The 15,395-nt window shown below is 44.2% G+C and overlaps 1 protein-coding gene across 1 annotated transcript in view; it reads right to left on the minus strand.

Annotated features, from left to right (window-relative positions):
* The window catches only part of LOC103366170 (plexin-A2-like), a 123,151-nt gene extending 114,555 nt beyond the window's left edge, over window positions 1-8,596 (minus strand). Inside the window, exons 1-2 of the mRNA XM_008293827.1 lie at window positions 8,547-8,596; window positions 5,995-6,097 (exon numbers count right to left, since the gene is read on the minus strand). Of these exons, the coding sequence (XP_008292049.1) occupies window positions 5,995-6,097; window positions 8,547-8,596 (153 nt within the window). The remainder of the gene's footprint in view (window positions 1-5,994; window positions 6,098-8,546) is intronic.
* Between the last annotated feature and the right edge of the window lie 6,799 nt (window positions 8,597-15,395).

A 15,395-nucleotide genomic window follows, 5' to 3' on the forward strand; every position in this document is an offset into this window, starting at 1 on the left:
GTAGGTGTGTGTGTGTGTGTGTGAAGCCGGCGCATTTTGTAGTCTATGAATCTTCACTAAAGCTCTTTAAAAATGCCCACCAATCTTGCGTTAGGATTTAATGCCTGCTTCTCTCCAGAAGGAATAGAACAGCCAGTTAAAGTATGCTAATTCAGTGGCACTAAATACAGTGCTTTAAATGTCAACCTTCCATTATTACACACATTCCTTGTGTGCTTGCCTTAAGAACACCGCAGAATCATAAACACACACAGACACACAGACGCGGGCACGCACGCGGGCGCACACGCATCGGGCCTCTGCAAGGACGCGGTGAAAATAAAGACTTATAGATCACAACCACTTTATTTAATCAATAAGTGAATGAACAAAGGACGTTTGCGATAAACATTATTAAAGCAGCTTTTATCCATTTGAGAGGAGAATGAGAGAGTAATAGAAAAATACAGTGCGGAGAAAGAGGAGACGGACAGAGACGCACAGAGACAGAAGATAACAACAAGAAAACAGAAAAAACAGCATCCAAGTCAGAACCAGAGTCCAGCTACAACAAGCAGAAAGCAATCAGCTTGCAAAGAGCCAGCGAGAAGCTTGACACTCCTCCACAACCAAGGGTGACAGCACCATTAATTCTATTAACCCTATTAGTATTCCATCCTCATCGCCTCGCTGGGTCAATACACACCTCCATCACACTGCAAAGCTTCTGCTTCTTTTCCATATGCAAAGGGAGTGGGGATGGATAATGGAGGGTTCAGGGATGGATGGATAAATAGGAGCTCAGACAGTGGCACTTCCCCTGCTCAGGGTGCGGACTGTGGTAACCGGCCAGCTCTGTCACGCCACCACCATGTAGCGCGCCACAGACAGCGGTGGTCTCAATCAGGGAAGGGACTGAGGGAAAGCAGAGCTGGCTACAAGCCCTCCAATTTGTCTGTAGGTCACATTTGGGAAAGCTTTATTAATCAAAGTGAAAAGGCTTTATTGAATAGACTCGGGGTCACAGCATTACTTGTTCAGATACAGTGTAGTGGAGTTGTTCTACACTGTAAGCAATCCAGCCAGCACAGCGAGGACGGATAATTACAGCAACTCATTACTCTTTCGCTGTGTATGAGAGACTTGAAGAAATCCAAACCTATCCTTTAAACCGAGACACCCATGACATTCTTTGGGAGATGTACCAGAGAAATTCAATATGCCATTATCGTATAATTGCAGAAACAGTGCTGTCTGTTCGCAGACAACACAACCAGTGAAAATTCTGATGAATGGAATAAATAACTAACACAGAAGGACAGCAGGCAATTAAATGAAGCGCAGTTATACTCGTTGGTTTAATTTTAACAAGGGGCATGCAGACCAACAAAACTTCAAGTAATTTGTTGACTGCTGAAATATTTTTTTATTTAATTTCTATCCTAATAAATGTGCTTAAGAAATGCTGGCACTTATAAATTTAGGCAATTTATTTGAAGATTTTCAAGATTAAAGAAAAATGAAAAAGAATGAAATCAGTCTCTTCTTTCCGCAAACATAACGGTCTGGCCTTAAAGCTGCTTCAGCGGCAGGCTATAGGAGCAGAGCAATGGGAAATGAGTGGAGGTGAATGTGACAGCCTAAAGACAGCCCTCTCCTCCCATCTTGTTACCCTCTCCTCCCCATCCGCCTCCAGCTCTGGGTGGGTGAGGGAAGTTGCCAACAGACACTAGCGTACCAAGTATGTAGGACAGCGCCATTAGGGCATTAGTGCCGGTCAGCAGCCAGCCAGTTTGTGTGTGTACGGGAAGGAAATTGGGGATGTGCAATAACACCCTGGGGGAGGAGACACAATGTGATGCTGCGCTTGATTGGTGCATATTCAAAGGATCTTAAAATGAGACAGGAAGCAGCAAGGTGTGTCCGACTTATCAGTTGCTGCACCTTCAGTTATATTCACGTGAATCCGTCAAATACTTAGATGTGTGGGTGATTACCATCATTCAGCATTATCTATCAAGAAACTGACAGGAATTAAACCAACTCTGTGGGCGGAAATACGTGCCACTAGAAATTGAATTGGAATTATTTATATTTGAATGTGACTTGCTAAACTTGAAAAACAAATGTAATATTTTGAAATTGAATTAATTTGGTCTGATATTGTATTGGCAAAAAAGAGTTATGTGACTCTGCACATAATTGCTCTCTATGGAGGGAAATATGAATTTATATTTGATTTCGAATTGCTTAACTTGAATAACTGAAATTTAAAAAAAACAATTTTAAATGTCATTCTTTGAATTCTTCAACTTGAATATCTGTAAAATTGGAATTCATTAGATCAAAACTGTATTCCAATAAAACTTGAATAAGCTCTTTATGCAGTAAATGCAGTGCACTGAATGTAAAATTTTGAAATTGATTTCAGTTGTTTGGAAATTGCATTGGCCAAAAGATGTTCTGTGGATGTACACAGTTGCTCTTTCTCAGATGATCTGGATGTGTTGCACACTGTGAATGATTCTGAACCTGAACTTCAAGAACCAAATTTGAATCATGACCACTAAATACAGGTTGCTCATTTTTTTTTCTTTTGTAAGGCTCAAATACAATTTCACAACAACTGACTTCAATTTCAAAATACTCTGTTCAGTTTAAGGTTTATTGGAACATTGTTTCAGCCGAACAAATTCAAAATTCATATCATGAGATTTTAATTCAAATGCATGTCACAATTGATCAAGCTGAGAAATTCAGATTCAAATGAGGAGATCCAAATGCATTTTTTTAATTAAAATTATTCAAAGTGAGCAATTCAGATTCAAATATAAATTGCTAAAGCTCAGTTTCTAGTGGCACAAATTTCTGTCCATCAACACCCCCCGAGCCACACACAAGCACACACAGAACTCACATTCCTCGCAGCTCAACCATCACTGTTGCTGCAGTCACACACATGCAGTCCTCTACGCTGTAGCCTTGAGCTACAGTAAAAGTGGAAGCGTAAAGGGTAGTGACAGCTCTCCCTCTCCCTCTCCTCCTCATACTGTACACAGTGCAGCTACAGCACGACGGGGCTATCTCTGCTGTGTCTGGAGCTGGGAGAACGAGCGAGCACGATCTTTCCTGCTGTCTGGCCTGACTGATTCATGCCCATATTACCTGAGGGATTAGCTATTTCCTCTGTATAAATCCACTTTTGTGAGGTAATGTCTAGCATTAGCAGCGGGGGCCGTAGAGGGTTTTGTTACACTAAAAATCTTCTGCCAAAAAGCATGCAAGACCGGCATGAAATCCAAAAAGGAAGCATGCTACAGTATACTGTCATTTTCTCTGACTCTTGCTCTATCAGGACTCAGCCAGATTTGAGATGAGATCATTCTCAGAGGAAGAGTTTGTCTATTTTGTTGCATCTAAATTCAAATTCTTCAACAGAATGTGTTTGATACGTTGATTTGAATCCTCCATAAGAGCTATGCTGGCATATTTTGTACAATGTTTTTCTCCTTAGTAAGCTAAAGAAACTAAGATGGGAGACCCACATCAAACAATACCCTACTCTTTTTTTCTGTTTTTCATGAGTTGACCACAGACTCCGGCCAGACGGCTCCATGTTTGGCTACCTCGGTCCAGATCCCCCCATAACTCTCTGGCTTCCTGTTATCCCACAACTGGGCTTTCTGTCTCTTTCTGGAAAAATACAGCTTTTCTTCTCCCCTTTCGCCCCACGCCACTCTTCCTTGTTCTTACTGTAAAAAAACCACACCAATGTTTGGGTCAACACAAACCCAGCGGCCTGTTTTTCCTAGGGGGAACAGGGGAAGAGTAGAGGCCTTGTGGGAAGGTTTCATAGCACAATGATATAATGCGTCTACATTTCTTCATACCACCCCACCCCCCCTTGCCGACCGCTGTTTACACTCTCTTTGTTCCTCTAAAACAAGAGGCTAAATAACTGTGTCCATATGTGGGAGGTAAGTACGAGGAGAAAGAGAAGGAGGAGGGAGGAGGACGGGGTGTTTGGTTGGCTAACGGTTTCTGGCGCACTAAGGGAGGTAGTTTCTCTGTCTTAGAGAGGACAGACAGTGGAGACCCCCTTGAGACACACACACACAGACACACACCCTCCTTGCAGGAATTGTTTAAAAGGAAAGGTCAGAGTGCATTCAAAATGAGCCATGAGGACAACAGCTCCACACATGATTCACTGTCCCTCCACACTTGGAGTGTGAGGGAATAGAGAGAGAGAGAGAGAGAGAGAGACAGGAAACTGCAGATGGAATAGTGTGCTCATCACACACTGTTGTGGTACAACATAAGGGCTAGAATAAACAGTGTTAGGATCAGTTTCGGCTGGGTACAGAATGTCCCACTGTACCTGAGAGGGGTAAAGAAAACAATCTGGGTTTTGCGCAGTCGGAACAGCAGAAACTTTCAGCACAATGCACATAAACTCTTATAAGTCTGTTTGGTTGTTTAACACAACAAGGCAAACACTTTGTTGATGCGATTTTATACTTTGTATGGTGTCCCAAGAGGATCATTTGTATGTATGTAAAGCACTGGGTGTTAATGCAGAGCCGCAGATGTCATATGTTCCTTCATGCAGGTGTAAATCCACCAGGCGTGGGGGAGGGAGGGGGGTTACATGAGGTCAGAGGTCAGGAAATCCTTTTATAAGCTATCTCATGTGAAAAAGGAATGGCGTTTGTTAGGAGGGGTCAAGAGGAAACATAAATGGGGCAGCCATGGTATCATAAACTATTTCCTGGTGGATATAAAGTTAATCCCTCAGATTTAGCAAACAGTGTGTCTTTAACCAGATTACCTCACAGTAATCGGCTAAACATCACTGCACAGAATTCAATTTGGTGTCTAGCCATAATAGTTTCGTGACATCAACCAATCCTGTGATTCAATATAAATTACAGTGTCTAATCTACTGTATATACGTAGGTCCCAGACATCAGCAAAGCCAGGATCACCTTCTGTAATCCTCTGGGTGCAGCACAATAAGGAATCATAATCTCAATTCCTTACAAAGGCATGGAGCTGGTGCTGAGCAGATGACAAGTGTGTGTATGTGCGTGCGTTCAAGTGTGTGCGTTTTAACGTTCATACATGCATAAATGGTTTTCGGTCTCTTGGGTGTCTCTCAGTCTGTGCCCCTCCACTGAACACATGTGTAAGGGCTGAGGCTGAGGGGTGTTGAGGCCAGACGAGGGTAAGGGGAGAGGGGGGGGTTCAGGGATGGGTGTAAGGAATGCAGTCCTGAGGGCAATGACAGGGATGGACTGGGGTGAACAGACAGGCAGCGGTATGGAAAGACTGGAACCCACCCCCGCCCCTCACGTAGAGCTTTTCCCATATGACCCCATTCATACACCTCATCTGTCTGCCTCACACTTTCCATTTATTTATTCTTCCTTTCTCTTAATGCTTGGGTAATGCCAGCCAAAAGGCAAATGACTATAAATGGTGCATTCCTTCGCCATCTGAATGTGTGTGCGTGTACACCTGCACGTGTCTGCGCGTCTGTCTGTGAGCGTGCACATGTAAGGGATCCAAGTGGTGTGTATGCTTGCCGAAGCTGTGAGGCTGGAGCAGAACTGAAGGAGGAGGAGGGTGTAGAGGGTGAGCAGGGTGGGAAAGAGGGTCACACATCAGCAGTTGTGTGAAGGCCTCCTGTCCCTACTTCCTGCCAGAGATTGGTCTGAAGGGAGGCCCTCCATAATTCAATAACAATAATCCCCAATGAAGGCCCAATAAAGAAGGCTGCTGTTGGGGGGAACTAACTGGCCGTGCGCCTCCTCCTTCTCCAAATCATCCGCCCATCACTGATTGGGGAGAGACACTGTGAGGGCGAAATGGGGTAGCGGAGTGGGGGTCTGGAGAATGAGCCCAGCTGACATGCAGCCTGCAGCCGGGTCGGCAGACAGCGACTGAGATCCCGTCTTTTCTTCCCTCCTTTCCAACCTACACACCCTCCCTCCCTGTCAATCCCTAGCTCACCTCACCCCAGTCCGCCCCCAGCTGAGCAGGAGACAGAGCAGAGGAGCGCAGCTGCCTCCCATAGTTCCCTGGATGAGTGAGCGGCCGTGACCGCGAGCTTGGCCTGCAACCCGACACAAAGACACACAAAACGGCACGTGCACGCAACCTAAACAGGCTGCATATAGAGGAGCGCGTCTCAGCAGGGGTCACCTATCGATCATGTTTTAGCCAAATCAATCACCTGCCTTTTAATGTGGCGAGACGGCTGATTGACCCCTGGAATCCATAACATTATTATTTATGACGGCCATTTTCCAAACAACCATGACCCTTCCCCCCGTAGTCCTGCAATACGTCACCTTGGTTATGAACTCACGGTGGAAAAAAGGGAGATTATATTAAGAGCGTACTTAGAATCATTATGTTACAGGGTCACAAAGTGCACTGGTACAGTTAAACAGTGGAGTGCATTAGTGCCTACATGCATGATGTGTGTTTGTGTGTTAAGCCTGCCTGTCTGTGAATGATGATGACTTCATTAAGAGCTTATCTTGGTTTATACGTGCATTAAGATGATCAGAGCTGTTTCAGTGTGCACTGTATTGTTTGGCAATGAATTTGGTTGCTTGGTCAACAAGTGCCTGAGGAAGCCCTTTAGAGTTACTTAAATTTAATGACACAAACAGTACAGTAAGTGACTTACATAAGACAAAATTATCTTTAATACCTTCATGATACCTGGAGATGTAATACAGCAGACAACAAACAGCAACTAAGGAGTAAGAATGTACTAATTAAAGGTAATTAAAGCATGGGACCTTCTCATGCGTGTTATGCCTTTGATCTTTCAGAGAGTACATTTGTTGTTTCAAGAACAGTGTTTGAGGTAAGACAGCTTACCTTTGGAATCCAAATGTAATACTTTCCTGTGACAAAATTAATAAGCAAATACTTGATAACCACCGGTAAGTAAATCTGTTTGTGTTTTGTCATAATAGAACTGAAAATGAGGAAAAATGTGTGACTCCCGGACAAAGTTCACTTTAATGGATGACTTCATGGTGATAAAGCATACTAAGTTCAACAAATGTCAGACTATGGACAGCTGTGTTCAATAAATTAAACAAGAACTTTGGTATTTCCCTCTCTCAGGCTGTGGTTTAGTCTTAGCTGGTCATCACAGTGAAGGAAGGCATCACTTTTAATGTCCCACATGTTTGAAAAAATTCATGCAATGAAACAAAAAGTTCACATACAATCCCCGAGGCCACATCAACTGTTGTAATATGTGACTGTATTCTTTCTTTCTGTCTGAGGGTGCATGTGTGTCTGCAGTGTGCAGCACATCTGCATGTATGTGTTTGTGCATGCACGTGCACGCCTTTTGTTAACGTGTGTGTCAGTCGGCCTGTTGACAGATGAGAGCTGTGCTGAGAGGGGTCTCCGAGAGGCCTGACAGATCTGTGACAGAGTGTGCCTGAGGAGTGAGGCCTCCATGTTAATCCACTCTCATACATGTTAACTACACTTGGATAGTCCCATGCTGAGCTGCCTTAAAACAGCCTGGTACGGTTTGACACGGCCCCCAAAACCTTCACGAGTGCCCCAAAAGCAAGCCTGCCAGAGCTGCAGGACCTCTTCATCACATGATGCCACAAAAATCTCCAAGCATCGAACATGCACACAAGCTCACAAACACACACACACACACACACACCCGCAATCACTTACACACAGTGGAAGTCAAAGCAAGGCTGTTATTAAGCGAGCCGACTGAAAATACAAGCAGACACAGAGCTAACAAAGTATTTGGGGGGAAAAAAGAAGACAGCTTACTTAAGCTGTCTGAAATAAGCAGTTGTTTTAATGATGGGGAGGCTATGAGCTAAGGCGATGTGAAAAAATGACACAGAGTGCAGTCACTTTGTTTTTGTTTTGACTTGAAATATCGTAAAAAGACTCTACTATTCTGGCCGACACTAATCCAGAGATCCAGACCAGTTAAAGCAGAATATAGCTGCTGTGAATAGAGAGAGCTACGGGGGAAGCTCTGTGATTGGTCACAGCTGGCATACTTGCTTGCTGAGGACACTTCCCCTCGCGCTGGTTTTAGTAAGAGAATGGAGTAGAGTATTAAGTACTGGCCAAATGGGCACCTCATTTGGCACCAAAACCAACTCTGTTCAAACATATTCTCGTGCCAGAAGTTAAAAGGAAGGCAAAACATCTTCATTCAAGTGGTCTCGACACGGGGTTTTAGTGTTGCTTCATTACTTTAGTGTTGCTTCATAAATATTGAAAACAGGAGAGCCAACACCGATTCTGCAGCACGGGGTTAAAAGCACAACACAGACGAGAACACGTCTTAAACAAAACTGACAGCACATAAGATTTTAAAGCACAGCCATCCAGAGTGTTTCATATTCCCAGTGATCCTCAACAAAAGGCTGAACCAGAGCACGCCGGACTGATGTTGACATGGATAGAAGGGGAAGGTGTGTTTACTTTGAGGAGATGAGTATGTGCTGTCTAATCCAGTTCTTGTGGGAACCTGTAATGCTGTCTGATACCTGTTAGGAGTGCAGACACACAGAGGCCCCTGCGCTTTGCCCGCGGTCATGCCTCCGAGTGGCTCTTCTGAGAGCGTTACAATAACTCATTATGAGTCACAGAGAGTCCAGCGTCTCACCCGCTGCATTAACGCCGTAAACAACAGGACGCGGTCATTCTGGTGGAGTACAACAAACACACCAGCATGAACACACTCACCCACAGTCAATTAGTGAAAGGAAGACAAACGGGGCTCAGACTGTAAGAACAGGCCTTGGGCTGTTTTTAGTCTGAGCACTGACCAACACTAGAGCCACTAGATAACTGACTGAACGAAATAGACACAAGACCAGGAACCAGAGGGCCGTGCACACATAGCTGTGCAATGAACTCTTTTTTCAGTAAGCTTCTGTGTAGTTTGCAAATGCACTGTAGTGTGCTGTCTCATCTTGCAGTGTTTTACGGCTGTAGGTCCCTGCAGACCTTATCAATAAAAAAAACACCACTAGAACAAAGGCCTTAGGATGTGCCTGGGCCTGGGGCATTCCACTAGCCGGAGTGGAAACACCGTGTTCTACATGTTGGTCTTTGTTTTGAGTGTATGTAAATGTGTGTGTGTGTGTGTGTGTGTGTGTCGCTGTAAAGTCACTGTGCACACACGCCTACTAAACAAACACATCAGCTCACGTCAGTCATCAGCAGCAGAAAGCTGAATGTAGCTTCCACAGAAAACGGAGGGCTGGCTAGTAGGCTCGATGTTGATGTTTTAATTACGTCTTTGCATATCATTTCACTGCCGTTACTTCTGTGCCTCACTCCTTCAATCCCTTCGTCCCTAATGAAGAACAGAGAAATGTCAGGCAGCTAGAGAGGAGAGGAAGGATTATATTGAGTCTGTCCCACATCAACATCAGACAACAACCCTCCAATCAACCGAAGAAGTGGTATAATGAAGATGCGAGTTTGTGTGCGACACAGGTGGGTGTACGTGTCCCCCCGCCTGCATGCATTACTACACGTGTGCGTTTGTCGGCTTAGGAGGAATAAAAGGCATATTTCAATAGCCTGTACAATGAACAATAGGGCCAATCAGTCTCCTGGATCAGGTCTGATTAAAAGATGAGCTCACTGTAGGTGAGTATGTGGCAGTGATATCTCACCAAGAGCACAATGAAACACAATCACATGAAGATTTGACACTATCATCAATTGTTTCTTTGGGTACAGCGTGAGTGAACCCTTGTGCTAAAACAGCATAGAGAGCTTGAGAACAAGAAGCCATTTCCCAAAACAATCTGAGTGTTCCATCTTGATAGCCTTCAAAGGCATGAGCGGAATAACAACTGGCAGTGTAAAACAGTACTATACTCTCTAACCCTCTGTGGAGTGAATAGAGAGAAAGACTGTGAAGCAGGCTAATGAGCTAGTTAAGGTGGCAGTAAATGTCATTCCTCCTCTGGCAGGCCCCGGGCTGCAGTACTGCTACAGGCCATTACCTGGACAGGGACGCTTAAAGCTTGCATCAGCACTTACTGTACTGCCTCAAACTCACACACACACACACAAAGAAAAAAAGAAAGGAAAGAAAGGACAAAAGAGAGAACTGTACACATGCTACAACACCACAACGCTGATATATAACATGCATTACATTAAAAGCCTAAGTGGATCATGTTAAGGAAAAAGTGCGTGAGATGAGGGGACACAGTCTTTAGTCGTTTTTAATCTTCTTTCCATCGACAGAAACTGTAATGAGTAAAGAGCTTTTCTGGCTGCTTTCCACTCAGGTGTTGACTGTGGTCTGCTGGCTTGTTAGCTGCTTTGCCAGTTAGTTTGACCTTTAGTAATTTATTCTCAGGTCCATCTAGAGGGATTAGATTTCCAAATTGGATCACTCCGAGTTTACTGCACAGTGAACAAGGACAAAGTCTGAAGGTGTTTAAAGTTTTGACATAACTGCAGAGTGGACAGTTAAATCAAATTAAGTACTATGCAGAATAAAGTTGAAAAAACTCACACAGAGACACGCAAACTTCGCATGATCAGTGGTTAGAAATGAAAAATACCCTCCAGGCATGTTGAAAGTTTTCCAAAAAATACTTGGTTTGAATAATAATTTCTCTCTGATATGATCTTTCAATGAAAAAGTTTAATTATCTGGTTAGCTTGGCTGTTAAAATGGCACCTACGCCTCCTCCATCCTTGAATTATCCAGAATCCATGCGAATGTTTTTCGTTTCAAAAAGGTTAATGATTGGATACATCTCCTGCATCACTGGTGTGATCCATTATCCGTGTATGCGCAAAACAAGCTTCAAGTTTCTGCATCACACTTGTGTAAAGTGCCTATTGGCCTCAAGTGGCTTTCAAACTAGCTGTGGTGTCACAAATCACGCTTGCAGGTACACTTCTTAAACTCTGATTTTATTCTAGCTCAGAGAGATGGATGAATTTAAAATCAGGCCTCTAGAGCCAAACTCTTAACATGCATCATTCTGTAGAGTGAAGGTGCAAGAGACATAACAATTACCAAAACATATTTTTTGAGTGTAAGGGAACCAAGTGAGTAATTCTCCTCCTGTGGGCACAGATGTCTACGGTGAGCAAATAAACTCTATCTACTTCCACATTAACTCGAGGCGTATTTGTCCAAACAGACAGCAACTACTAAACCTACAACAGAGACACTTTCTTTTTTTCAGGGCTTGAATATAAATGTCATAGGTAAAAATAAATCCAACACTGTTAGCATGTCAGGTGTCATATTTATTTTGCTCTGCTAGATGTTTCAGATCAAACCGTGAGATAGTCAGCCATGTTGGTGGTCTCTTGACTGCGTTTAAAAAATAAGTAGATGAAAGTTTCATATTCATCTTGGTTGGAGTGCTAAGCCATAGATAAGTCTGCACTTGAGGACAGATGATGAAAAATACACTGTGCCTATTTACCAAATGCACACACACACACACACACACGCACGTTTTGCACACTTTCACACCTTGAACAGAAGTGGACAATAAATCCAGCTCGGCTAAAAGAAAAAGAGCCCTCCTGCTCTCTCTCCAATCTCTAAGGCCCTTGAACAAATAAACTTTCCTTGGTTTTAAATAAAGCCCTGAGCTCCTCTAGATTTAAATACTCCGGCTCTGCTTCCCCACTGGTTTCAATACACCTCTGGGTCCGGCGTATGGAGTCGGGCTGCAGCCCATATGGTCCCCACTGGATTAGGCTAAGAAGCCCGGCCACATAATGGTGAGGCCCGAGGAACCATTAAAAACCCATTAATTGTGAAGTCTGAAGTTCCTTACGGCAATGATATGCTAATATTTCTTAGCACTGGAGATGGACTGAATGAGAAGCAGCCAGACGTAATAGAAGAGACATACACTGAGTAAAGAGGAGGAGGAGGGAGGAGAGTAAAATGTGAAAATGGTGAAAAGAGAATCTACAGACTGTTGCAGGTCGCTGTAACTCCCTCACATCCACTTGTCTGCCAGACACACACACACACACACACACACACACACATCACTGGGTGAGAGAGAGTAGCGGAGAATAAAGAAAAGGGGAGTGCAGAGGACAGAGAAACTGCAGGCAGCGGAAGACAAAGAGGTCAGTGTTGTGGAAAACATGGAGTGTGACATTAAAGTGATGCTGTTCAACTTACATGCTGTAGCGCCAGAAATGCATGGCTGAGAGATCTACATGCACAGGGAGAAAAGCATTTAAAAAAAAAAAAAAACAGACAGCAGGACAGATGGGGAGAGAAACAAGTAAGAAAAAGAAAGAGGAACAGGAAGTCCTGAAAATTAAACAAAGATAGACCCTGCCATCTGCATATCTATTTATCTCCCATTACAATAAAAGCAATTGATTGAATTTATTTGTATTGTGGCCAGGTGGCACCATGTGGGGGAATTCTGCTTATCTCTGCAATCCTCTGTATTGCAGACTGGATGGGAGGAACATTAGAAAGGCTAAGTCCCCACCAAGCAGATTAACCAGAGCCAGCCATGAGACCAGAACACAGATTTAGGATGCATTGCCCAAATAAGATTTGGGCTTTTCACTGGCAATTACTTGCGGTATACATTTCAATGTGTAACCCAGAATGCAGCTGATGCTGCCCTGGCTGTGAAAAGGAGTGGGGCTAATCTGAGAATTGCCACTGTACCAAAAGCTTACAGTCTCTTTCTAGCTGAACAGAGCCGCTGTGTGTCAGGGCTGAAGCCGTCCCTTTGTGCTGTTTACATTCAGCTCTCCTCTGATTTCCTTTAAAGCATGAAGCAGTGCTACTTGTTATTCACTTGTTGGAGAGCCACTTGCATTTAATGTGGATGTCATTATTTCAATGTGTAGTATACATGTCACACTACAGTGCAGCTGACAAGACGGAGAAATCACCACATCATCATCAATAAGTGCTGCAGCCGCATTAGAGAAATATCACGGAAACGCAGAGTCCAGGCGATATTCCATGCGCAGATCTTCCGTGTAATGAGCCCTTTACCTACGTGTGTCTAGGATGCTGATGAAGGGAAAGGAGACTGGACTTGTCATCTCCCTGTTGGGCCCTCGGGAGCCAGGTGTCTCTCTTTAATGGAGGCATGTGGAGACTAACGTAGGTTAATGAGCTATACTGGCCCCAGAGGAGATAAGCATTATAGGCTATATGAGATCCCCTCTCATCCCGACATCCCTCCATTTGTGTCAGACCCTGGGAGAGAACCGAGGAACAAAGGAAACTGTGGTGGAATGGAAGCAGGGATGCAAGAGAGCTAGAGAAGAGAGAGAACAGAGACGAGAGAGGATAGAGAGACACAACAGAGAAAGCCAGGTCTGCCAGCCTTTTAAAACAATTAAGGCCTGGACGAGATTCACTCTAAAGGTTCCACTGCCAAAGAGGGCCCAAATGTGGCAGTGAAGGGAAAGCTTAGTGGGAGCCGGCCTAATCAGAAACAGACTCTCTACGACAACAAACCAAACCACACACACACACAGGAAAGTCGACACTTTACATATTAAAGCTCGGCAGGGAGGGAAAAAAGCCTGTGGTAACATCAAATTGTAATGAGGAACAGGCTCAGGGAGTGCATAAGGCATAGAAAGGAAGACACAGAAAGACAGAGAGTCGTAATGATGACGAAGGAAAGGGAGCTTTTAAATATAATCGACGGGTAAGCCCAAACCGCAGATGTCCTATGAGTCTGTTTTAGGAATGTTTGTTGTGGGGTTGTTCTGTATGGCGTTACTTGCGTTCCTCTTTTTGTCTCGCTCTCAGATGTGGCTTAGATTCTTGTTTAGCTGTCTGCGGCTCCATTGCTGTATAAGCTGTGAACTTAGAGCAGGCAACCATCTGAGCATGCTGTTGTGTTTCTGTCCCCAAACGTGAATGTGTGCTTTGCTAAGATGCTGCCAAGAGACAAGAGAAGTGTGAGCGTAGTTGTGTGTGTTCGGCGTTAAAGTGGTTGGAAATAGAAGATAGTGACAGATGAGAGAGATGCAGCTCAGAAACGAAGAAAAGGAAGAAGGAATGCAGAAAACAAAAAAAAAAAAAGAGGAAGGATAAAGGAGTGAGACACGGAGATGAGTTGAGCAGAAATGTGGGGGAAACAGAGGTGAGAGGAGATAAAGCTGAGCAGGAGGGAGGGAGAGAGGGAGGAGGAGGAAGAGGAGGAGGAGGAGGAGGAGGTTTGACCAGGTTTGTGCTCAGGAGCAGAGAGCATAGCAGAGTTTGTGGCACAGCTGATGGTGAGGCAGCCTCACATTCCGGGCTTGATCCTGTATAAACCCTGTCTGTTACTGCAGATCTGATATGGAAATAAGAGGCCAGATGGGGGCTTCCATTGGCCTTATAAGGGATTGTGGCTTGGCCTGGATGGATCAAGGGGAAAAAGCCACGGAGAATGAAAAACACAGAGAAGGGCAGAGACGGGAACAAGGAATGGGCATTTGAGAAAAACAACAATAGACAAACAGATAGCAAGAAGCGAGAAGAGATACAGAGAGTCGATGCACATCAGCGGGGTACGAGAAAAAGCAGGAAAGAGAAAAGAAGTGGAGAACAAAACTAAGACAACTTCCGTGTGATATTCTTATTTTTCTTCCCCTCTGATGTTGTTGCAATAATCTTTGATGGGGGGATTCATCAGGGCCCAAAAACAGAAACAATTTCCTCCTTGTCACACAACAGTACAACTTAACAATAGAGCCCGGCACAACTGGAATGGTATAATTCATCCTGCTACCATTGTTTCAGACTGAGTCCCATAGGTCCACTTCATTGTAGAATTTTTCTCTGCTGTCAGAAAGAATAACTTTGCCCTTGAGAAAGACTGCAGATGCAGAAAAGCAAAGCCTGGTGAACAAAAGGATAGATTTTTACCACGTTAACGGCTTCGGCTGTGCCAGTGACACACAAATTTCCAACTGAAGCTCAACAACAACTGTTGTTACATCCCCTTCACTCTACGCCTTTTGTTCTTCAGTGTGTTTAGTATTAACAGCATTTCTTAGTCAAGATGTTCAGACAGTGGGAGCCAACAACCTGCTGAGAAACCTGATCAGCCACGCTAATCTGATCAGCTGCACTTTGTTCAAGTGTGTCTTATTTAAAGAGGACAGCACTCCCAGCATGGCGTAACCCAAACACCATCCTATCTCCTTTCAGCTGAGGATCCTGGGGAGTCAACACAGTCATCTGATCTGCGACACCTTCCTACCCAGCCGCCCCCGACCCTCCAATCCGGCTCGCAGCCTAAACACAGCATACCTGCACCACAATGTTCGCCCAACCGCAACAATCTGAGCTTATTAGGATGAAAACTCATGACACATGTGTTTCTGGTTTCCTAATCAGTTAGAAGGCA

Source organism: Stegastes partitus, unplaced genomic scaffold, assembly GCF_000690725.1.
Source record: "Stegastes partitus isolate 25-593 unplaced genomic scaffold, Stegastes_partitus-1.0.2 Scaffold20, whole genome shotgun sequence".
NCBI lineage: Eukaryota > Metazoa > Chordata > Actinopteri > Pomacentridae > Stegastes > Stegastes partitus.